This window comes from Leptodactylus fuscus, chromosome 9 (genome assembly GCF_031893055.1).
Source record: "Leptodactylus fuscus isolate aLepFus1 chromosome 9, aLepFus1.hap2, whole genome shotgun sequence".
NCBI classification, from domain to species: Eukaryota; Metazoa; Chordata; class Amphibia; order Anura; family Leptodactylidae; genus Leptodactylus; species Leptodactylus fuscus.
Genome location: NC_134273.1, coordinates 66,948,518 through 66,972,564, shown reverse-complemented (window position 1 = coordinate 66,972,564; position 24,047 = coordinate 66,948,518). Strand labels below are relative to the sequence as shown.

The 24,047-nt window shown below is 41.3% G+C and overlaps 1 protein-coding gene across 1 annotated transcript; it reads right to left on the bottom strand.

Annotated features, from left to right (window-relative positions):
* Positions 1-581: 581 nt before the first annotated feature.
* LOC142217866 (calcium-activated chloride channel regulator 1-like) lies at positions 582-23,298 on the bottom strand. Its single transcript, XM_075286188.1, has 14 exons — positions 23,140-23,298; positions 19,646-19,786; positions 18,149-18,299; positions 17,488-17,596; positions 14,497-14,674; positions 12,928-13,152; positions 10,667-10,894; positions 10,402-10,576; positions 9,251-9,357; positions 7,394-7,615; positions 5,532-5,802; positions 5,270-5,434; positions 3,356-3,592; positions 582-1,438 (listed from the first exon to the last, which is right to left on the bottom strand). Exons 1-14 carry the CDS (start codon positions 23,296-23,298, stop codon positions 582-584), a joined length of 3,225 nt encoding a protein of 1,074 aa, XP_075142289.1.
* Between the last annotated feature and the right edge of the window lie 749 nt (positions 23,299-24,047).

Below are 24,047 nucleotides of genomic sequence, written 5' to 3'. Positions count from 1 at the left end.
TCGCAGAGTTTTTCTCTGTGGACTTTTTGCACTAATTATACCTATATGGAAACCGTCAGCGTTTCGGTAGGTATAATTGACATGTTTGTAAATTCTAAAATTGTGACAATTTTTGAAATCGCTGTCTGTATTTTAATGCAAAGTAGGATGTGAGTCGCTAGAATCCCATCCACTTTGCCATGAGTGTAAAACGCCACATTTTTTTCTGTGGTGCCCCGGCCTTACAGAGGTTATATTGCTATGGGAACCTATCCACAGGGCAGAGAATAAATTCCAATCTTTAGGGTCTGAATGCTGAATTAGGAGGACATAGGACCCCCTAAGGTTTCCTTGTGAATGGAGTGCCAGTACACTTCTGTGACCAGCCTTCCATTCACTGCTATGGGCTGCCGGAGATTACCATAGAGTGGCCACCCATAGACACTAATAGAATAGATAACCTATCATGATAAGTTATCACAAATCATGATACTTTTGGAATTGTGACACACATACAGTATCTGGACATGCCCAGTCAAGAGGACAGGTGAGGGACTTTCTAGAACACTATTGTTACCAATTTTGCTTGTATTTGCTGAATATTATGGTATCGTGGCGCGGGAGTATTTACCAGTTCTGGAATATCTCGCAAAGTAAATTATAAGACAAATAATACTAAAGACTACAACAGCCGTTACACACACAATTATTACAATAGCAGTTACATTGATATTAGAAGAATTAGTACTGGCAGATGGGGAAGTAATACTTGTGTTGCCGGTTGTGGTGTGTGTTAGTTTTGCAGAGTTGTCCGTGGTTGTAGTAGTGTAACGATTTGGTGGCGTAGTAAATGTAGTCGATGGAATTGTTTTGGAGATGGTTGAAGGTGTTGAAGAAACTATGGAGCCATTGTTGTTGGCTGGAACAGTTTTGGAGATAGATGAAATGGTTGAAGAAACTGTGGAGCCATTGTTGTCGGCTGGAACAGTTTTGGAGATAGATGAAATGGTTGAGGAAACTGTGGAGCCATTGTTGTTGGCTGGAACAGTTTTGGAGATGGTTGAAGGTGTTGAAGAAACTGTGGAGTCATTGTTGTTGGTTGGAACAGTTTTGGAGATGGTTGAAGGTGTTGAAGAAACTGTGGAGTCATTGTTGTTGGCTGGTGTGGTCAGACTAGTAGATTGTGGTATCGTAGAAGATTCTATGATTATTCTCACTGGGATCACAGTCTGTGCAATATTAGAAATATCTGACTCTTCATTGTTCTTATTAATGGCGGTAAGAGCAAAATAAAGAACAATTACACCATCTTCTGTCATATTGTTAGGTACAAAAGTGAATGTTTCCAGGGATCCAAATAGTTGTGGGGTGAGGCTGGAGATATCTACTGGAGCTGAACGTTTAAAGCTGTCCCTGAGATCTCTTGGATTTGTGCTTAGTCGCAAGTCATATTGTGCAGCTGAAAAATAATCAAAAAATAAGATGACACTTCAGTTATCTACAGGCTAAGAATCTGTGAATAGCTGCTATAAAGCCTTAAAGGGATTCTATCATTAGAATCCCTTTTTCAGGTAATATCACGTCAGAATAGCCTTAAGAAAGGCTGTTCAACTCCTACCTTTATATTTCTGCTCCGCACCGCCATTCCGTTTATATACCGGTTATTTCTGGTATGCAAATGAGACTCCAGACAGCAAAGGGATGCTGCCTGAAGACTCTCTAGCGACGCCTCCATCTTCTACAGCTGCGCCTCTCTGCCACATCCTTCATGTAGTCTTCTTCAGGCTGTGTTCTGTGTTCAGAATCTAAATTCTACGCATGCGCAGTCGGCTCTGCTATCGTGCTTTGAGCAGAGCCAACTGTGCATGTCTGTTCAGCCATTGTACTTTGGCCACTTACAGGAACAGGACACTTATATAAGGGACCACCGTAAAATGCCCAAACAGATATGCGCAGTAGGCTCTGCCCAAAGTCCGATAGCAGAGCCAACTGTGCATGCGCAGAATTTAGATTCCGATTTCAGGCTTGCTGGAAGAAGACTACATGAAGGATTCAGCGGAGAGGTGCGGCTGTAGAAGATAGGTGTCACTGGAGAGTCTTCAGGCAGCACAGGGAATGCTGTTTGAGCACAGGGGGAACGCCCCCTGTGTTATCTGAAGACTCCTTTGCATACCGGGAAAAACTGGTATATAAATGGAACGGCAGCTTGGAGCAGAAGTATAAAGGTAGGGGACGAATAGCCTTTCTTAAGGCTATGCGGATGTGATATTATCGGAAAAACTGATTCTAATGATAGAATCCCTTTAACAATTCTAGCTGCTGACCTAAGTTGGGGATTCCATGCTTTGGGTTTGCTTGTGGACGAATGGAAACCTAATCAGCTTAAAAAAACAGTTACCCGCGGACCCCATAGAATAGATGGAAACCCCAAATGGAGACTGGACGAAGGTGTGAACCTAGCCTTAGCTCTTAGTAAATGTTACCTTTATAAAATACTGTACATGGGTATAGAGGTATGGAAATGTTTTCGGGACACCATGTTCTGCCAATTACATGAAGCAAAGATAATTTTGTCTGGCAAAAAGTTTGACACTTTGGCCTGATAGATATGGACCGTAGGATATTTTACTAAGAAGAGGTTTTAAGTATATCATATGGCAGCGGGAAAGAAATAATCACTTTCTCCTTAGCATTGGTGAAATCCAACCAATAGCTCATGTAGCTCAAGGTCAGGACAAGGGGTAGGTGAGTAGGTGGTCACTTATACAAGTCTTCTGCAGCAACAGTGAGCGGTGATTACTAGAATTTGCATTAGATCACAACAAGCCAACATGCAACTTGTGATAAAAGCCAAATTGAGCTTACAGGTGCTGAAGGGGCATGGGGCTTTCGATAACCTCCATTTACAATGGTGGTTGAACCTCGGGCCAGACGACAATTGCATAATAATATATCATAATATCATTAATATCTTAGGCGAGACATCCTTGTTTCCTACAGTAGCAGCATTAACTAGTTGTATAACACTGTTTAGCATTATGCAATATGTACCATCCTGAATACAATAAAAAAATATCTAATATATGGAAAAAGATGAGTAAAATGGAAAAGGCATCTATGTACAAGATGTTATGTTCTCTTCTTTTTAGTCACAGAAAAGAAAATGCTATAGAAACTTATAGTAACCCATTAAGATGGCATCTTCCCACTTTACACATTGTTATTCACACAGTTTTTGTTTCCTTCTGCTTAGTTATGATGGCCATGAAATTTCGGAGAGTGGGATTTGTAATATCCAGTGGTTGGAAGTATGATAGTGTTACAGTAATGGACATACAGCTAATGTACATGGTCCCTACCTAAGCAAATGACATACCTTGGCCTTTGTCCAGATTATCACCAGTTGCCGTCCAAGATAAAACAATTGAGTCTCCTTGTGCCTTCGCTTCCAAATCCAATATTTTACAAGGCCTGTAGTTGATTTCTTGTGGTGGGGTTGGCACATTATTTACAATGAAAGAACCCCCTGAAGCTTTTCTACTGATGCGAACACCGGTTATATGAAGATCACTTTCACTGAATGTTGGTTTGGGAGGATTCATAGATTTCACACCTGTAAATAAAACATATAGTCAGTGGCGTAACTACCACCATAGCAGCGGTAGCAGCTGCCACAAGGCCCGGGACATTAGGGGCCCGGTGACAGCTGCTACCGCTGCTATCATTATGCTCGGAGGTCTTTTCGGACCCCCGAGTATAATGATCGGGGCCCCCTGTTGGTAGAATACTTTCCACCAACAGGGGGCCCCGAAGCTGCAGCAATGGCTGAGACACAGGAGCTGCAGGTCTGGCTCCTGTCAGCGCTGCAGGACGTTCCCCCTCTCTCCCCCCTCCCTTTCTCTGCTGTCCTCTGCCCACCAATGAGAGGAGGAGGCGGGGCTTATCCCTGCCGAGCTCCTGCCGTCCGTCCTGCACTGGAGGAAGAAGGAAAATGAAACTAAAGCTACACAGGTACGTACTGGGGTTACTTATTACTATCAGGCATTTGGGGGGATTACTTGTGTTTTAGTAACTCCATGTGCCTCATATTAATAGCAGTTAACCCCATCATCTCCCTCACATTAACCCCTGTGTGCCTCACCATAAGAGTTACTGATGTGTGAGACATATGGGGGTAATAATAATGAAGATACTTTATTATTACCTCCATGTCTCTCACATATCAGTAACCCTTATGTTGAGGCACACATGGGTTAATGTCAGGGAGATGATGGGGTTAACTTCTATTAATATGAGGCACATGGAGTTACTAAATTGTAATGCACATGACCAGATTTTTTATCCACAATTTGTCCTGGTATAGCGGTCAGCGGGTGACGTGACAGTATTTAGTCCTGTAGGGGCCGCTAAGGGACATAATACTGTGTGCAAGGGCCACTATTGGGTATAATACTGTGTGCAGGGGCCACTATGGAACATAATACTGTGTGCAGGGGCCACTATTGGGTATAATACTGTGTGCAGGGGCCACTATGGAACATAATAGAGCGCGCAGAAATGCGTAGGAGGGACTCAGTCGAGATCTTCGGTGTCGGAGGGGGCCCCATGTCAAAAGTTCGCCACGGGGCCCCGCCATTCCTAGTTACGCCACTGCATATAGTGTAATATTTTTGACCATTTGCAATTTAGAGAAGGGTGTATGCAAAGCCTTTACTATTGCACCCATTTCATTTATATATTTCTATTCCTATGATCTGGATTATGTAGCAGCAGAAAATCTAAGGGGATATACCATGTATTATAACTTATATATGAACTGAACAGTGAGCCCAGCAATACCCTGCGTGTGTATATATATACATATATAATATGTGTTTCATGAAAACTCTGGTGGTTTCTTTGTGCACAATTTGGCACCTCAACCAGAAGATCCATAGGGTAACAATCCAAGAAAAGGATCTTACGAACATGGGCATATTATGAAAGAGTTGCATAGGCCTTATATAGTACTTTTGGAGACTTTTTCTCCTGGATAGAATAAAGCATGGCATGATCCATTGGTTGCCATATTATGGAGGTATCTCTCTCAAAGTATAGCTACAAAGGAAGAACATTCCCCACAAATGGCACCTGGTGGAGCACAATACGGCTACTAGTGTAGTTGTATCACCAAACTGCATGGGATTTAATGTGCCACCAGATAGTCTTCTCTCCAAAGTCATGGTTGGTTGTGGTGTGTATGAGACCTAAGAAAATAAACAAGCTAAAAATTGTAACTAAAATTACATACCATTTTCCATATACCCAGGAATATAAAGAGCACGATGTTTAGGCAGCACAAGTCTGGTTTCTGTCTCTTGAGATTCAACCTGTACTACTAAGTTGTACCTTCCATTTTCAGAGAAAGACGTGAAATATCTTGAATAGACACCATCGTTCTTAAAAACATCAGCACCTAATAAAATAAATGCATGACTATATATCAAACTTTACTTCTAGGAAGAAAAAAAGTGCCAGAAAAATTCTATTCTAGAAAAAAGTAAAAAAGTTACCAGCTCCATTGTCCAGAAGTTGTACGCTCACAGTGTTGCCACTTTCTGGTGTAACAAATGCTGTGACATTTAAGTTGGTCACAGGCAACAGACCACGGCGTACTGATGCATAGATAATCATAGGGTCGCGGTAATCATTGGTGTCCTTGTTCACATGGACCTTTACGGTAATTGGAGGCTCATCTTCAGCCGCAGACTTGGATGTCACTATCATTCCTACTACTTGATTTGTTAGAAGTCTATTACAAAGAGTGTAATTCCAGGCTCCAATCTAAGAAGAAAAAATTAGATATAGAAAATTATTATTGTTATTATAACAATCGAATATTTGATTAGTTTAACCCCTTGGTGTTCGGCCGCTTACACGAAAACCTATGGCCGGGAGGTATTTGATGGAATAGTACTCGCTCATCTCTCTAATTAATTATTATTATTATTATTATTATTATTATTATTAATAATAATCGTAATAATAATATCTTTTATATATATAACGCCAACATATTCCGCAGCACTTTACATATTTGTAAGAAGCATTTTATACCATTTTAAAGCAAATCTCATTTTTTTAAAATCATTTTAATAAATTTAATGAATTGAGTTCATCAATTCATAATAATAATTTTTAATTTTTGTATACAAAATTGTAAAAATAAATGTTAAGTAAATTGGTATATATTTACAATAAATTTTTTATTTTTTTTTTGAGTAACCCATAGCTTAGCTCGAATTTGGTAACAGAAAAGGACCTATTTTTATAAGTCAAAAATTAAACATATTTGTTAAGAATTTTTGATATGTTAAAGAATTTTTTTGGTCACCACCTGATGAGTCAGCATCAGACTATTGATTCAAAGTGTGGAATCCAGCAGCAATTTACATTAATAAAATATAACTTTTAATTCTTAATATTAAAAAACAGCCATAAAGGAGAAAGGTTGATGGTGAGTTTTAAAGCTTTACGCGTTTTGAGGCCAACGGCCCCTTACTCATAGAATAAAATCACACTAGCATAAAAACCAACATAAAAAAACAGGGTAACAAACAGAGTCCACATTGGTAAGATCAGACATGTTTGCATCATGTGACACACAGTGCGACTTGCATTGAGATGTAGCAGCAGAATACAATCAAATGAAAATAGACATAACTTGTAGTAAAACAAATGGGTCAAATGATCCTTGTTCCTATGTCCTAGGTATTAAGAGTTAAGAGTATGAACCCTTAGATCCATCAGATAAACAACAAACCATTCTAGAGTGTAATGTATGCCAAGGACCAGATGGAATATGAAAGGGAAAGTCTGAACCCTTCCCAACATGGGAGATCACACCATAGTAAGAAGATATGCCATGAACATTACAGTATACAGTACATAAACTGCATAATCCATAGAATACAAGATAGATGTTATGCAGTTTATATACATTAGAAAGTTCATGGCATATCTTGTTATGACGGTGTACAATGGTTTGTTCTCCTGTTTCTTTTATTAACATGGAGTGGTGTTTTAATATGCTAGGATAATGGTAAGTAAGTGTTAGGTGCATCCAAATATTCTGTCCTCTGTCACAATGGGGATACATAATTTTTTGCAATAGAAGAGCTACATAAACCAATACGAGGAGGCGATTGGCGCAAGTTATTGTTGACAAGAGAGGCCATTTGGACTTTTAAGTTGAGCACTAGATATCCAGAGGGATTGAAGATCAGCTCAAAACTTGCTTCTTTTTAGAAGGGTTCTCATAGAAAATGTCTGCTACCATTACATGTAGTTTTATGAGATAGATAGATAGATAGATAGATAGATAGATAGATATTACCAATGTGTGCATAAATGATGCCATATCAGTGTATACTACCTCTGCCTTTCCCAAGATTTGAAGTCTGGATGACTTGGAACGTGTGTTATTGGTGAATCGATCCTCATTGTATGTGTTTCCATTGGGATCCTGCAAATAGATGCTCGGGACAGCAGCTTGCCAAGTAACTAGAAAGAAGGTGGACGTGCCAACTGTGCTGTCAATAAAAATGGTGCCATTCAAACAAGCTTCTGACTCAAGATTTGCACTTCTACTTTCCAGCTGTAACAATACAAGAATGATAAACACAGAAATGTATTAAAATGCGTCATTATGTACATAAAGATTAGGAAGTGATATATTTTATATTTACATTCATTTGGGTTACAGACAATTTCATACATACAGCGGTTACTAGACACTTTTCCATCATGGTCAATCTTTATTGGCTTATTTAGTTGTTTTATCTCAAAGACAAAACAAAACCTCCTTGCCAATATATCCTTACAGGATGGCTCGCCAATAAACAGCCAATAAAATGCGATTCATAGCGACTAGTATAAGTAGAAGATAATTTACCTCTTAAGGACATCAGGACACACTTGTTTCTCTTAATTTTTACCTTACTGAAACCTTAATTTACCTTAAAGGGGGTTGTCCCATAACAAGAATCCTATCTATACTGCTAGTTTATGTGAATATAAGACTTTTCCTAAATACATTGCTTTATCAAAACTGCTTTGTTTGGCCGCTATCTTAATTTATTCACTTCATTGTTGACACTAGCCCTTGGAATTATCTGCTCATTTGTCAAGTGAGGTAGCTGCCTGCTCTCAGGGGGGATGGAGGGGCTGACAAGCAACGGAGCTCCTCATATAGCGGAGGGGGAGGTGAGAGCTCCGGGAGTACTGTGCTGTCTATCTTCAGCTCTTCCACTTATCAGCCGGTTTAATTGAATTTGGCTGATAAGGGCTGAGATAAGGAGTCCATTACCTCTGTATGTAATGCAAACTGATTCAAATCCAGCTCTACTACATCAGTTTCCACATCAGCGTCATACTGTGGATCATAGCAGATATCGGAGCAATTAAAACCCTGTCCACCAATGTGCGAGAAATCCAGGAAGTGAAGAGAGTACAGAGCCTTCAGGCTGCAGAACAAGAGTTATGGGAATACCCCTTTTCCTCTAACACCACTGTGTGAGGTCTTGTTTTTAGATTTTGGGATGTTTCCCAGCCTCAGTATTAACTTTTTTTTTACCTGGTATGTCTTCTTTTCTACCGCAAAGTAAAATCTACAAGTGGTAAACTGTCAAACAACGTTGCACCAAGTCTATGTACATTTTTCTCATCTGCATAGACTTACACAAAGAACAATGTTTTCCATTTGCAACTGTATCACATAGCCAATATCTTTTCTTATTTTTTAAGATTCTGACAGCTTCCTCTAACCAGTTATTCCTAAAAATTCTTACAACTATGGATTGAAACAATAGGAGATTCCTGACTCTGGTCATTACATCTTTATCTGTCACAGTGATGTACCAATGCTTCCTAATGGCTCAAGTATTCTGATCTTTAAGGATGGCTCGTCAGCCATTTTTCTGTGGCTGCTAAACGAGCAAATGAAGTCTCGTTGGAAGAAGATATCAGGAAGACGCGGCAGAGAGGTGTGGCTGTAGAAGAGGAAGGGCGTTGCTCTCTTAATTAAGGCTATTTCGATGTGTTGTACTGATAAAAGGATTCTAATAATAGAATCCCTTTAAGCCAGTTGTGAACCTGCCCGCCTCCCATATTACACCAGAGGAAGAGCACAACAGTGCCACTTTCCCCCAAAAAACCCTGTATAACAGAATGAATCACAGGAGCCTAAAGGGTATAAGTAAAAATACCAACTAACAAGTTTCTTGTGTCTTACCAGAATCGGCTGTTGAGTAACATCACCATTTTGATTGTAGATTGCACTGAAAGCATTGATCATGTCATTTGCAGATGGTACATCTGAGACAAAATGTGCTTGTCCTCCTAAAAGACAATGACATACTTATTTTTTGTATTTTGATATTCAAGTATTGTGGCACTTACCAATACCTAGAGAACTTGTCACCAAGTTTGCTTTGTTAAATAAACTTAAAGTTCTGTAAAGAGCAATTTATGCAACCAATGCTTTTAATGAGAAGTGTAAGCTGATGGCTGGTCAGGTAATGGAGGGGGTGTACATCTCACCAGGACTACTCAGGTGGGTGAGATGAGAAAACTCCAGGAATGTTTGTTCTCAGAAGACAACTTTTGTCTGCTGAGCATTTTGGTAAATGCGCATTATTGGGCTGGATTTTTAGGAATGACAGGTAGGTTGGTAGTGGGACCTGTCATTCCACTCCCCTCCAGTCCACACTTTGGGGATATTATGGCAGCAACTCAGCTGCAGAGAGTCTCCTCATCAAGGGAGCTTAAGAAGCCAGCTCCAGCAGCAACACTTTGGCAGAGTTTGGCTGGAGAGCTGAGAGAGAGGTCATATTTTTGGAGCTGTGTCCTGAATGATTCTACTGGTTTTTATTTTTTTTATTTCTGTTATTCTAGGTGAGGTAACCTATTCTATGTTTAGTTAGAGCCTAGCCGGGCAGGTATTTATTTTTGTATTGTTTCCTTTTGTTGCTGCACTACCTTTTTGAGTGAAAATAAAACTCTACCTTTGTTTTGGACTAAAAGAAACCGGACTTGTGTGTCTATGCCACCCCACCTAGCAACCCCAGACCCTGACAAAAGGTATCACTATCTACTAAAGCATATAAAGGTTTGGTCTCATATTAAAAACCCCTACTCAAAATGATCATCTGACCAATGTAATATAGTCTTCTCTAACTTAGGTGTTATCGCTATGAGAAGCTGCTTATGGATGTTTTCCTTATATGAGCTTTGGTTCATTGTTGGTTATTTGGACAGGGGTCGTTGTATCAGAACACTAAGTATTTTAGCTTATATTATTATTGTACTTAACTATTAGGTTCACATGCAACCTTTAAAGAGCCGTATATGGCTAAGGCCCAGAATGCAAACATCTTCACCTACCAGTCAAATTCGCAAAGGCTTCAAGATCCTTTGGTACGTCAGAGCCAAGTGCTAGTAAATGGATAATTGCACCACTGGCAGTTATGTCTCCAATGCAATTTGTATAGTATAAATCTCCATCCGTGACCAACAACATCTCAGTGCCAGCGGCTGAACCATCCAACACCTTATTTACCTGCAATGAGGACAATAAAATCATGCCATGTATAGTAGATTTGACACTGATGACCTGTGATATTATAATGGCCTCAGGATAGTAACCTACATTTATTGCCTCAAGAATTCCCCGACAGAGATTGCCACTATCATTCTCAGTGGTTGAGGGAACTAGTGATGTCAAATTTTTACGATCCTCTTCATTCTTTACTTGAACAAGCTTAGAATTAGCACGCGCGAGAAAAGAGAACTCAACGATCCCAACGTAAGTTCCTGTCTCTACAATCTGAGTAAGGAAAAACTCTGCTCCTTGAAACAACCGTCCAATACGATCTGACTGAGAATAAAAAAGAGACAACACTGGTTATATAGTATAACGACTATATTCCTATTCACCAGCATGGTAAGTGCTCATTGTATATTGCCATTGGCATCACACTATAATACCATATCAACCACATAACAACCCCCAATGATCATCACAAGCATCACAGAATTAAAGACCTAGTATTGGCATGAACGGTGCCTTGTTATTCTGGGACACAATGCTCTTGACCCTGTGGAATAAACTAGCTAAATACAACAAAATCTTCTCTGTGCTTAGTTATATTAAGTTATTTTATTGGTTTAATAGACTTCACATACGTAACTATTCACTATGTTCCTATTGTTTTATGGGGTATCTGTAGCTGAAAGGAGATAATTGTATAGGGGGCTTCATTGTTGGCTCTTTTGACCATGGACTTTCTAACATGGAGGCACATTGGAGACCCAGTATGAATAGCACTAGATCAGGTACTATAAGAGTATGTTCTGTCAATGATATTATAGTATATATGGATTCTGTCATTGGAACTATATAGGATTTCTAATCCTGACAATGTAGGGGGTTCTCTGAGGCTGGCAATACATAGTCTCTGATACTGTATCGTGTCAGTCTCACCAATATAAAAATATGCAACTTAGCTATTCTGACAATTTAGGGTATGTTCATATGGAATCATTTGGATGGGAATTTGAAGTAGACCTCAAATTACTCTCTGAAAACCGTTCCAAATCAGTGGGTTGGAAAAAAAGTGCCCTGCTCGATCTTGCAGTGGTTCCCCAGCTGGAAACCTTGGCAAAAGTCCTAAGTTTATCCAAAAAGAGAAAAGGACATGGCCCGCACATCCCAGTCTTATACATTGATCTAGTGCTTCTCAGCAAATTCTACAATACTGAACATGAGGTTCTTAGTATACATATTTATCAAGGTGTATAAGCCCACTAGCCACTTCATGGCGACCTCTTTATCATGGATCCCTTCTCTACAGTGTGCGGTGCCACACAGCGACCACCACCACTGCAATGCTGCGCCCATAGGGGGAGCGACCCAGAGCCTGGGGGCTTCGTCTGGTGTCAGGGGTGTTGCCAGACCAATGGGTTGCTCCTCCTGTGGGTGCTGTGCAGCGCTGCACCCAGTAGAGTAGGGATCCACTATAAAAAGGTCGCCGTGAAGTAGCTGGTGAGCTTATACACCTTGATCAATATGTACAGTACAAACCAAAAGTTTGGACACACCTTCTCATTCAAAGAGTTTTTGTATTTTCATTACTATGAAAATTGTAGATTCACACTGAAGGTATCAAAACTATGAAGTAACAAATGTGGAATGATATACTTAACAAAAAAGTGTGAAACAACTGAAAATATGACATATTCTCGGTTCTTCAAAGTAGCCACCTTTTGTTTTGATTCCTGCTTTGCACACTCTTGGCATTCTCTTGATGAGTTTCAAGAGGTAGTCACCGGAAATGGTCTTCCAACAGTCTTGAAGGAGTTCCCAGAGATGCTTAGCACTTGTTAGCTCTTTTGCCTTCATTCTGTGGTCCAGCTCACCCCAAACCATCTCGATTGGGTTCAGGTCTGGTGACTGTGGAGGCCAGGTCATCCCGTGTAGCCCCCATCACTCTCCTTCTTGGTCAAATCTACAATTTTCATAGTCATGAAAATACAGAAAACTCTTTGAATGAGAAGGTGTGTCCAAACTTTTGGTCTGTACTGTATACTAAGAACCTCATGTTCAGTACTGTAGAATTTGCTGAGAGGCACTAGATCAATGTATGAGACTGGCATGTGCGGGCCATGTCTTTTTCTTTTTTTTGGATATACATGGTCAGTCTCTTCCTTCATTTTTTTTGAAGACCCAAGTTTGATTTTCTCTATTGTATACCAGGCATGAAAACCTGTGGTAGAAAGCCAAGGGTCGATTTCAGCTTTCTGAATGAGAATAAAAGGACCGCCTCAAATTCCTTTTCAAAATACGCCGTGTGAACATACCCTTAACATTCCTATCATATAACAATAGTTTTAGTTTAAAGAGGAACATACATTCTCCATACTTCTGGAAACATCACATGCTAATGTGATCACTCTTCTCTTGGACTGGATTAGAGTGATTGTAGGAACAAGAAGACTGCTGTCAGGTCTCGGTGAAGTAGACGTTATATCTGTAGAATTCATGATGACGTCCCATGTACTGTAAGAATTACACATTCGGTTCTGCAGAGTTGGAGCTTCAATGTTATGACTGCTGTCATTACAGAAAAATGTTGTCTAAAAACAGAAAAAAAAGAGACATAGGTAGCCAATGAGGAACTAAAAAATTTGAAAGAGGTCACACCTTGCAGGTTTATTGGTTTTTGAGCTCCAGGAGAAGATAATGCAGAGATTCTCTGCAACTCCAGCTGAACTGTGACAAAGGTTTACTCAGAGCTGAGACAAAAAAACATGGTGGGTCTAGTGTCAGATCATGGGTACAGGATTAGGGACTATGATGGAACACTTCCTTTGAGAGGCATGATGCTTGATGGTTATCCATCTTAAAAGGGACACAGTTCTTAAAGAAGGTCACCACCAAAATCTTTTCTAAACCACTTATAAGTAGGGTTGAGCAATTGGGATCGGACAAGATCGGATTACGATCGGCAATCAAGTAAATTTCACGATCGCGTTCAGAATTCCGACCCGATCTTTTCCAGCGGGATCGAGGTCGGAGATTTTTCAAGATCGGCTCAACCCGCAAGTGATTCCATTTAATCTAGATATCTGCCTGATGGTTGTCCATAGGAGACCATGCAGCAGATTCCGCCTAAAATTGTCAGAGAGAAAAGTCCTGCAACACTTTATACTGGATTTTAGTATAAAACCGGTGGATCCCATTATAGCCCAATGGGTTTGCAAGTAACCACTTTTTAAGCAGACAGGAATTCCGTCTTTCGAGATCCGAACGCTAGAGTGAACCTAGCATCACTTGACAGAATTTGCCCTCTTTGCTGTCTCCATACACTCTGGTGTACAGTATTAGGCCACAATTCAGTACACCTCACCATCTGCAGTTTCATTGAGGCCTACTCCATCATGCACCATGTCAGCATAGCTTTAACAGTTCTCAGGTAGTTACACACGTAAGTCACAATTATAGGGCATTTGTCTGTAATGGCTCATTTTAGGATACAATAGATAGCAATCTGTAACCACTCATAGTTTTCCAATACTAGGCATGGCATACTTCTACTTTCATAAAGCTTAGACCTGGTCCCAAACTAGTCACAGTCTTCTGGACTACACAAAGGCCCTAATGGATTTCTAAGTTAACACAGATTATAACTGAGCCCACTTTTCACTAGGGCCTGTCTTCCTTCAGCCGGAAAATTGGCAAAGGAAACTTATTTATTTAATAATATATATATTACAAAGCTTCTTATACTGTACTATTCATTTATGCAAAGGTCTTTATAACTAGAGGTAGGCTTTAAGTATAGGAAAGCGTTTACAAAGTCACTGTTTATGTGCATGAACATATCTGGTGCATGTGCGGATGTACGAATTCAGAATATTGTACACAAACTTCTACTTCAACCATTCATAGACATTCAGATAGTGAAATGTAATACTTACAGAAGGAAGTCCAGAATAATACATGATGGATTCCTGCCCACTTTGGACCTTCTCAGGCAAAAATAGACACCCTTGTTCATAAAGACCAGTGTTGGAGTCAATAGTGCAGTCTCTTAATGGACAGACATCGTCTTTACATTCCTGCATTGTGGAATTGCCTTTAATACCCGCAGAGCATCTGGTTCAGAAAGATAAAGAAATGTTAATCGGGTATGGAAAAACAGGTAAGCGGCTATCCACTCTCTCATATCGATGGCCTTGCAGATCAGCTGCTCTAGCCATTGTGGCTCCTGGTAATGTTTAGAGCCTGGACCCGCACTGCTTACTCAGTGTAAAAATTGTAGCACTGGCATCAGGTACTGCAGTATTGCCCCTTTGAGGTCTATTATAGAATGGACAAGACACAACACGACTGGGATGCAACAACATAGGCCCTCGTTTACTAAGGAGGATGTACATTAAAAGTGGCCCAAAAACACATTTTTGGTGCCCTATGGGGGTTTTTTTAAGCCTCTGTACCTTTCTACTTTTTTTTTAGACAGTTGGCAAAGCAGGGTGGGACTCTATACCACTTCCTTACTTGCATTGATGTTAGGAGCAAGGCAGGAGCCTCCTCACTGCCATGCAGAGGCTGCCGGCCCTCCTCCTCCATTGCCCCTGGGTTCCTCACTTCTGGGTCTCGGGAGGCAACGTTGTGTGGGAGTTGCCTGTCTCCTCCTGAGCTGGATGGGGGACTTCTGGTGTGCGGCCTAGCGGCAAACCGGAGTCTATTTCAGGTGGGCTCTGCCTCCAGCCCATCTCTGGCTATTTAGATGATCTTGTGTCCTGATTGTAAGCATTTTCCTGTGTTTCTGATTCCCTTTCCTCCTTCTGACCTTGCCTTTGCCTCCTGATTTTGTACTGTTCTTGATCCTGTTTATGACCCCGGCTTGCCTCTAGACCTTTGCTTCCTGAATTACCATTTTGTACTGATTGATCACTCCTGTTACTGACCTGGTCTACCTGACGTTTCCATCGGATTACCCACTGTACTGCGTTTCCCTCTTGGTGACTACCCTGGACCATACGACTACACTTTACATTCTGCTGCCATCTTCTGAACACCCACCACAGCCTTCTGGATCCTTGGACCTGCACCGCTACCTGAAAATGTCTACTGGTAAGAATTCTCAGTGTCTGGTTTACTGTGATTTGTGGTGCACTGTGTGTTTGACATTTCCCGACCCGTATCACTCCGCCCAGCAGTGCAGCCGAGTCGATCCCCACCATCTGGGGCTCTAGTGAACACTATTGTGGGGTTGGAGTTGGTGTGGCCTTAGGGGTGTTGGACACACAGCACCGTATTTACCATTTTGATCAGTGTATCTAGTACTGGTTCTCACTATTAGCCCAGATCTGCATCTGTTATCCTAACAGTAGATTTGCGATTAGGTGCATGTACGTGCACGAGATCTTGAAATTCTGGCAAGTCTTGCGCCTGCCAGGGAATCCATTAAGACTGGTGTCTTCCTAAAAGGGTTATAGAACGGTGTTTTCACAATAAGATACAGTACTTGAATGTTACACAGCAGTAAAGAAAACTCTATCCAGTCATTCAGGAACAAGTGCCAATGGTGGCTCTTGGATATGTATAGTAACAGTTCTCCTAATAGGTATTTTTCTTCCCCTGCTATAGGGGGTAAGGCCTTTAATGGGATGTGTTCCCATATTTCCTTAGGCCTGCAGTGTCTTCTAGCCCAGCTATCTGCGGGTAGGTCGCTTCACCTGCCTCTTGCACTCTCTGTACATGGCTATTTCACCACATTGTGGCTCCCAGTCTACAGTAGCATACAGTACAGTCTTTATCAGCTGTGTCACACCTATGATGACCTAGGTCCGCTCACAGGCATGCTCTCTATCACACGCATACAACAGGAAGGATAGCTATCCCTTTCATTATCCTTTAACTAAGCCCTATGTGACCAAGGTGGTGTTATGACAAGGGCAAACATCACCTACCTCCAGGAGTGATACCAAAATAGCTAACATAACAATAAAATATAAGTTATATTTACATTGCAGTAAAACAGATACTTGCATTCTGCAATATGACTTGCAAGAAGCTGGAAGAACTTGGAAGATACAGTAAAAAAAATGACAACAAAGATTTCACAATACAATAATTTCTAGAAAAACATGAAAAAAATAGAAAGAGTCTCGGGCACACCTAGAGGGGTCAACTCCACCACCTACTCTGTTGTGTTCAGGAGTAATCAATATAAGTTGTATTTTAACCCAGAATATTGCAAACAAAGAACCCAATGGAGAATTACGATGCTCTATAAAAAAAGCAGACAGTGTTTGCTCATAAGTCGCACTGAGTTATCTTTATTTATCTAAAACAAGACGTGTAAGGCTTGGCTCACATCTGTGTTGGACTCTCTCGCCCAAGATTCCACCTAAAATCAGTGGAGAGAAATGTCCTGCAACTAGGAAACTAGGCACACCCCATTATAGTGCATGGGGTTAGCGGGTGTCTGTAGGTAACTACTTTTCGATGGTGACCCAAACGCTAGCGTGAACCTAACATTACACCTGGTTGTCTTCTTCTTAGCTGGACATACAGTACAGAAAAAGTTTTCTCTATGGATGGCATAAAGTAATTTCTTATAGTCTCAAGGGAGCCCAATATATACAGAATGCTGTGGGGGATATTTACAAACCAACACCAATCTTCTCATCTTTTGGACTGGCGGAGAGTGTCCCTTTTCGTAAATAAGGTGCAGACTCTGCAGGGCTGTGCACCTGTGCTGAAGTCTATGGCTTAGAATTCAGGCATCACACCAATAAACTGATATAAATGGTCATAAATCTGGTCGGGCTCGTAGTCCCATCCATGTCACACCCCTTTCCATGCCCCATTTCTGGAAAGTGACAAGGTTGGAGTACAAGAAGAAAAAGTATCACATGTACCGTGATAATATTCCCAATCAGTGTAAGTATGAGCGTTACCTGGTCGCTTCTACTTTACGTTCTCTAGATATATAATAGGGAATTTCATCATTAAATTCGTCAAAGACTCCCCAGCGAAAGTGCGCCCATTCATGGACGAATGTTCTTCCTAGGTAAACATACAAAATGACATTATATCCCAAGCAATCTACATGGTAACAGTGAGTTAACTAACGTGCTAAAAGACAAACATCCCAATAGTGTTTTGCGACTGGTGCTTTTTCTAGAAGTCTTTCTACCAATAATTAAAGGGGTGTTCCAATTCTTTGTTATTATATAATAGTGCTGCTAATTGGGATATGAACATAAAGAAAAATTATTCGCCTCTTCGATCTACTATGTACAGGCCCTCTAGCGGAAGTCACCAGTAACGTCACAATGTCATATACGTGGTATATACTGCTGTTTGGGCGCACAACAGGGTGCAGAAGTGAAGGAATACAGATTGGCTTTTAGAGTGAATATTTAGACAGTCTGGTTTTTGGATACCATAACAAGTTTGAGGTCCCAAGGAAAGTGGCATCCACCATAAAGTAACCCCATTTTGAAATCTACTGTATAACCCTTAAGAAATATATTGATAAAATTCAATTTAGGGGAAAAAAATCTATTTTTACATGAGTATCAAAAATCAAATACGCATGAAGTATTAGAACATTACCTGGAGGTCCATAGACCGAGGACAGACTTGTATTTAGCAAATAATTGGGTGTTAAATGAATGCGTTCTCCTTGCTCCCCACAACCTCTATATTGGACAGTATAGGGGCTGTCACCATTTTTTAGAAAAGGATCTGATATAATAACATCCGCCTGGTAGAACAAAATATATAGAGAATGGCGATTGTTAGAGATTATTTACAAAAGGTAAAAGGGTTTCTAATAGAGATGAGCGAACACTAAAACGATTCGAACAGCCGCACACTGTTCGACTGTTCAAACGGGTTTCGAACCCCATTATAGTCTATGGGGGGAAATGCTCATTTCAGGGGTACGCAACATTTCATCAAATTCTACTTACCAAGTCCATGAGTGAGGGTCGGGCTGGATTCTTCTCCCTGCGCAGTGTCCCTGTGTCCTCTTCCAGCCTTGAAATCACTCTGCTAGGCACCGGGCCTGGGCAGAGCCGACTGCGCATTCCCGCACTACAAGCGGACATGCGCAGTCGGCTCTGCCCAGGCCCGATGCCTGGCAGAGTGAATTCAGAGCCAGAAGAGGATGCGGGGACACTGCGCAGGGAGAAGACTTCTAAAGGTAAGAGAAGAACCAGCGTTGATTGGCCGACTGTATAGCATTCTGCCAATCAATGCTGGTTCTGCATCAAATCTTAACTTCGAACAGGTAGTAGTACTCGATCGAGTACGAGTATTTCGAATACCGTAGTATTCGATCGAATACCTACTCCATCGAGTACTACTCGCTCATCTCTAGTTTCTAACATTGATGGCCGATCCTTGGATGGGGCAGTGCTGCAATACCTACACTCATCGCCATAGTTTGTACAGTGAGTGAACAGTGACGCTCACAGTATGTAAACAAGCTGTGCTTTATAGGTGCCGGTAATCTACAGGGGTACCAGGTATCGAACCCCCACAGATCTAATTTTTTTTTTTTTTTAAATGTAGATTGTGAGCCCCACATAGAGCTCACAATGTACAATTTTTTTTCTCTATCAGTATGTCTTTTTGGAATACGGGGTGGAAGGCCATGCAAACACGGGGAGAGCATACATACTCCTTGCAGATGGTTTTTTGCCCTTGGCGGGATTTGAGCACAAGGACCCAGCGCTGCAAGGCTACAGTGCTAACCACTGAGCCACTGCGTAACCCCCCCCCCCCCCCCCCCCGATCTAATATTGATGTAGGGTAGGCCATCAATGATAGAAAGATTTATTATAGAACACAAAAAAATGGATCCTGATGAACTCTATGGATTATATTGGGACCCTTCAGGTATCTGTCCATTAACAGATACCATTGTCTGTCTGACACAGAACATAGCCTTGCTTTGCTGCAGTGCTGTAAAGCAGTGCAGCACCCTGCTGAACTACTACTTCCTGTGTGAATATACAGTACTTTTGTGTACTTCTGATAAATTGCTCAGTGCACATGTATTTTCAGTCCATGGACAGATTGTAAAATCACCTTTTCCATTCTTACCGTTTCATACGTCTCTCTTGTACGTGCTACATAGTTGTTTTTTGAAGTCCAATTTGATGGGATTAGAATCTTTACATCTTTTATGGAAAGCCGGTTTTCTGTAGCATGGAATAGGTAAACTGATGCTTCTTTCACCATTTCCTAACAAATAAGAGAAGACTCTTGTGTTCAATGGAACTGAATCAAACAACCGCAGCATTACGGGAATGTATTGCCAGAAAGTGACTTATTTTTTTCATCACGTTTTCTCTTAAATATATTTTTAAAGAATTTTTGGTGAGTCTTTTAAAAATTTTCCATGCGACTATCCATATTTCACAAAATTCTTTAAGCCCCTGCAGTTCTGATTCTGGCTACTATGCTAAATAATATGCAGAGACGTCCTGTTTTCTGTAAGAGATTTCTTTGCAGCGCCCACCTCACTGATCAGCACACTGATAATCACAGCTATCATGTATATATAGACAAGACACAGAATCTACCTCATAAAAGGCGATTTCACTGCTGAAACCTCCCCTCTCTGTATAGTGACGACAGCAGAGGTCACAGAGCATGCCTAGAAAACACTCTCATAGAAGTCAATAGAAGACCATTGTTTCCACTCAGATGCTGCGGTCAAATGTAACCCAGGCATTTGAGAGTACATAGACATATCACATGTGAATATAAAATATAAAAACATTTGTCCCAAATGGTAAATGCCATAGCAGAAAAATGGCTGACATGATATTTTTTTTTACCGCTTTCCTGTCCCAAAAAAATGGAACAAAGAGTGATCAAAACATCATACATTTCCCAACATAGTATCAAGAAAAACTACATATTGTCACATGATAAATACACCGCTCTGTACACTGAAGTATAAAAGAGTTACAGGTGTCGGGGGGTGTAAATTGGGATCCATTTCTATCAGGATAAAATAAAAAATGGCCTATGCATGTAGTATTATGCCCAATAGTGTCCCCTGCACACAGTATATCCCCCATAGTAGCCCCTGCACACAGTATTATGCCCCATAGTGTCCCCTGCACACAGTATATCCCCCATAGTGGCCCCTGCACACAGTATTATGCCCATAGTGGCCCCTGCGCACAGTATTATCCCCCATAGTGGCCCCTGCACACAGTATTATCCCCCATAGTGACCCCTGCACACAGTATTATCCCCCATAGTGGCCCCTGCACACAGTATTATACCTCATAGTGACCCCTGCACACAGTATTATCCCCCATAGTGGCCCCTGCACACAGTATTATACCTCATAGTGGCCCCTGCACACAGTATTATCCCCCATAGTGACCCCTGCACACAGTATTATCCCCCATAGTGGCCCCTGCACACAGTATTATACCTCATAGTGACCCCTGCACACAGTATTATCCCCCATAGTGGCCCCTGCACACAGTATTATACCTCATAGTGTCCCCTGCACACAGTATTATCCCCCATAGTGGCCCCTGCACACAGTATTATGTCCCATAATGACCCCTGCACACAGTATTATGCTCCATTGTGGACACCCATGAACAATTATTATACTAGTACATAGTACTAATACAATGCACCAAATTTATCACACTGGCTGATGCTGGATGGACCTGCCATGTGTTTAGACTGTTTAGTTTAAGCTTATGTCCCCCGTTTCGTTGCCACAAGTGGGAATGCCATATCTCCTTCTTACTAAGTATTATCCAGTGGCATAAGGGCCCAAGACATTAGGGGGCCCAGCGGGCTCTTGATATATATATTTTTAAATAGGCTGTTCCCTGCTGGTGTAACCCCAGCAGGTTTCGGGCCTTATTTACTTACCAATCCCCGCTCCTACTCAAGGCCAACTGTGCTTCCCATTCTGCAGAAGTGGATGTGGCTGTGAGCAAGAGTGAGGATCAGTAAGTAAGGCCGCGGGCCCACAAACCCACAAACACTGCTGTCATTATACTCTGGGGTCTTTTTAGATCCCAGAATATAATGATCAGAGGCCCAGGGGAGGTGAGGAAACATAAAAAATGCTGTTACTTACCTCTTCTGTGCACCAGCAGGCAGGTCTGAAAAGACACCAGAGTATAATAATTGATCATGGGTGGTCCACAATGGGGCATAATACTGTGTGCAGGGGCCACTATGGGGGATAATACTGTGTGCAGGGGCCACTATGGGGCATAATAGTGTGTGCAGGGACTGCTATGGGGCATAATAATGTGTACAGGGGCCACTATGGGGAGTAATAGAGTGTGCAGAGGCCACTATGGGGCATAATAGTGTGTGCAGGGGCTGCTATGTGACATAATAGTGTGTACAGGGGCCTCTATGGGGAGTAATAGAGTGTGCAGAGGCCACTATGGGGCATAATAGTGTGTGCAGGGGCTGCTATGTGACATAATAGTGTGTGCAGGGGCTGCTATGTGACATAATAGTGTGTGCAGGGGCTGCTATGTGACATAATAGTGTGTGCAGGGGCTGCTATGTGACATAATAGTGTGTGCAGGGGCTGCTATGGAGCATAATAGTGTGTGCAGGAATGCGGGGAGTGCAGTTTGTGCGGGAAAGGGGGGGGGGGAGGGAAGCCATGTCAAATTTTTGCTGGGGGCCCAGCCATTCATAGTTATGCCACTAGTATTGTCTCAAATTCTTCAAATTCTGGCAGCATTCAATGGTATTTACTTCTATATTCTGCTCTCAGCGGCCGAACATAGCAAAAATAATGAGCATAACGGGCAAAAAATAAAACCCATGGAATCCCACAAATTTCTTGGAATGGGCATGTTACCTGGTACCAAACAAATGATAGTAATGGTATACAATGAGTGGAATTTATTAATCTATATACACCAAAAGTGGGCGAAGCAAGGTGGGACATGGGCGCCCCGGCACAACATATTTATTATAACTCATGCCATAAAACTGGGGTTGGTTATTCAGGAAATCTACGTAATTTCCTGACTGGTGCAGGTGTCCATTCTGGCACACGGGTGTGCACCTAATTTATTAACAGCCGAAAGCCTCCTAATAATTCATGCCTGGATAGCCAAGAATGACCTTTAGGGTCCATTCACACAGAGGAAAGTGGCTCTGATTCTGTCAGGATAACTCGCGGCAGAATCAGCACTGATAAAAAAGACTCCCATTGAGTTCAATAGGTTCTGTCTTCCACGGAACACATTGAACTCAATGGGAGACTTTTTAACCCATTGATTTCAATGTGTTCCGCTTAGAAAATGGAATCAATTGAACTCAAAGGGAGTCTTTTATCGCGGCAGAATCACTTTCCTCCATGTGAATGGACCCTTATAGGAAATGGCAGTCTTAGTAAATTATTACATCTGATGTGACAGTAATCTGATGTAAAGTCTTATCTGATGTACAATAAAATATGAACAATCATATAAAATGTAGGAAGCAGGGAAATCCCTCGATTATGTTTCCATTTTCTCCATTTGTCTCCTACAATCACAGAAAACATTTTTGGGGAATCTTATTAAAAATATAATTCCTACCTCAATCTTTTGAATAAGTGTGTCGTCTTCCTGTAGTCCAGGGTGAATTGCAATGACAATGTCTTCATAGCTTCCGTTATTCAGCTGGATAAATGATGTCTTTGTGACTGAGACGATCTTTAGGAATATGATAAAACTGAATATGTTCCTTAATGCCATAGTGGGACTGCTCCTCGCTACCTGCCTTCTGTGCAAATGCACGAGTGAGATTATGGTTTACTATTCATGTACATCACACGTAGGCTGTCGTATCTTTTTATAGTGCTGACATACGAGATCAAACATTATAGGGCGATTTAAAAAAAGAACTTTATAGGGACATTGCAAAATGTATTTATACCTTATTTGAAATATCCAACATAACAATCATTTGAACTTTTACACTGTGCTTCTCTCTTAAAGAGGTTTTTCCAGCCCCTAGGTGTTTTTGGCCAAATTACAAGTGTACAGCTTTGGTTCTGCGGCATCACCACTATACAGTGAATGGGGCTGCAACTCTGTGCCTATTATTTGAATAGCAGCAGAGCTGTTTCTGGTCTTGTCCACAGCACTAGGTTCTGGTGAAGGGACATGGCCAGATGAGCTAATCGGTGTAGGGCCTGAGTGTCAGACCCCCACCAATCTGATACCGGTGACCTATCCTGTGGAGGTCATCAGTATGAAAAAAAAAGAAAAACCAGTGGCCAGAAAACCCCTTAAACCACTTGTGTATAGGCCAATTTCTGGTAAAGGAAAGACACATTTTTTTTTTTTGTATGTATTTTTTTACATCGTGTTCACATAAGGACATAATAAGATCTTTGGAGACATCTGCTGACTTTTTTTTTTTTTTTTTTGGTTATTGATTTGGGTACTCTAGGACCCAACAGCTGTAACAGACTCTGATCCTGGCAGATGACGTGACCTCC

What these genes read in the sequence shown, in the direction of transcription:
- LOC142217866 (XM_075286188.1), bottom strand. Translation starts at nt 23,298, where the DNA reads ATGGCATTAAGGAACATATTCAGTTTTATCATATTCCTAAAGATCGTC. An exon ending in AGCCTTTGCGAATTTGACTG is followed by an intron (nt 9,358 to 10,401) that starts GTAGGTGAAGAT and finishes ATTGTCTTTTAG; the next exon opens with GAGGACAAGCACATTTTGTC. An exon ending in TTACTCAACAGCCGATTCTG is followed by an intron (nt 7,616 to 9,250) that starts GTAAGACACAAG and finishes GTATTGTTACAG; the next exon opens with CTGGAAAGTAGAAGTGCAAA.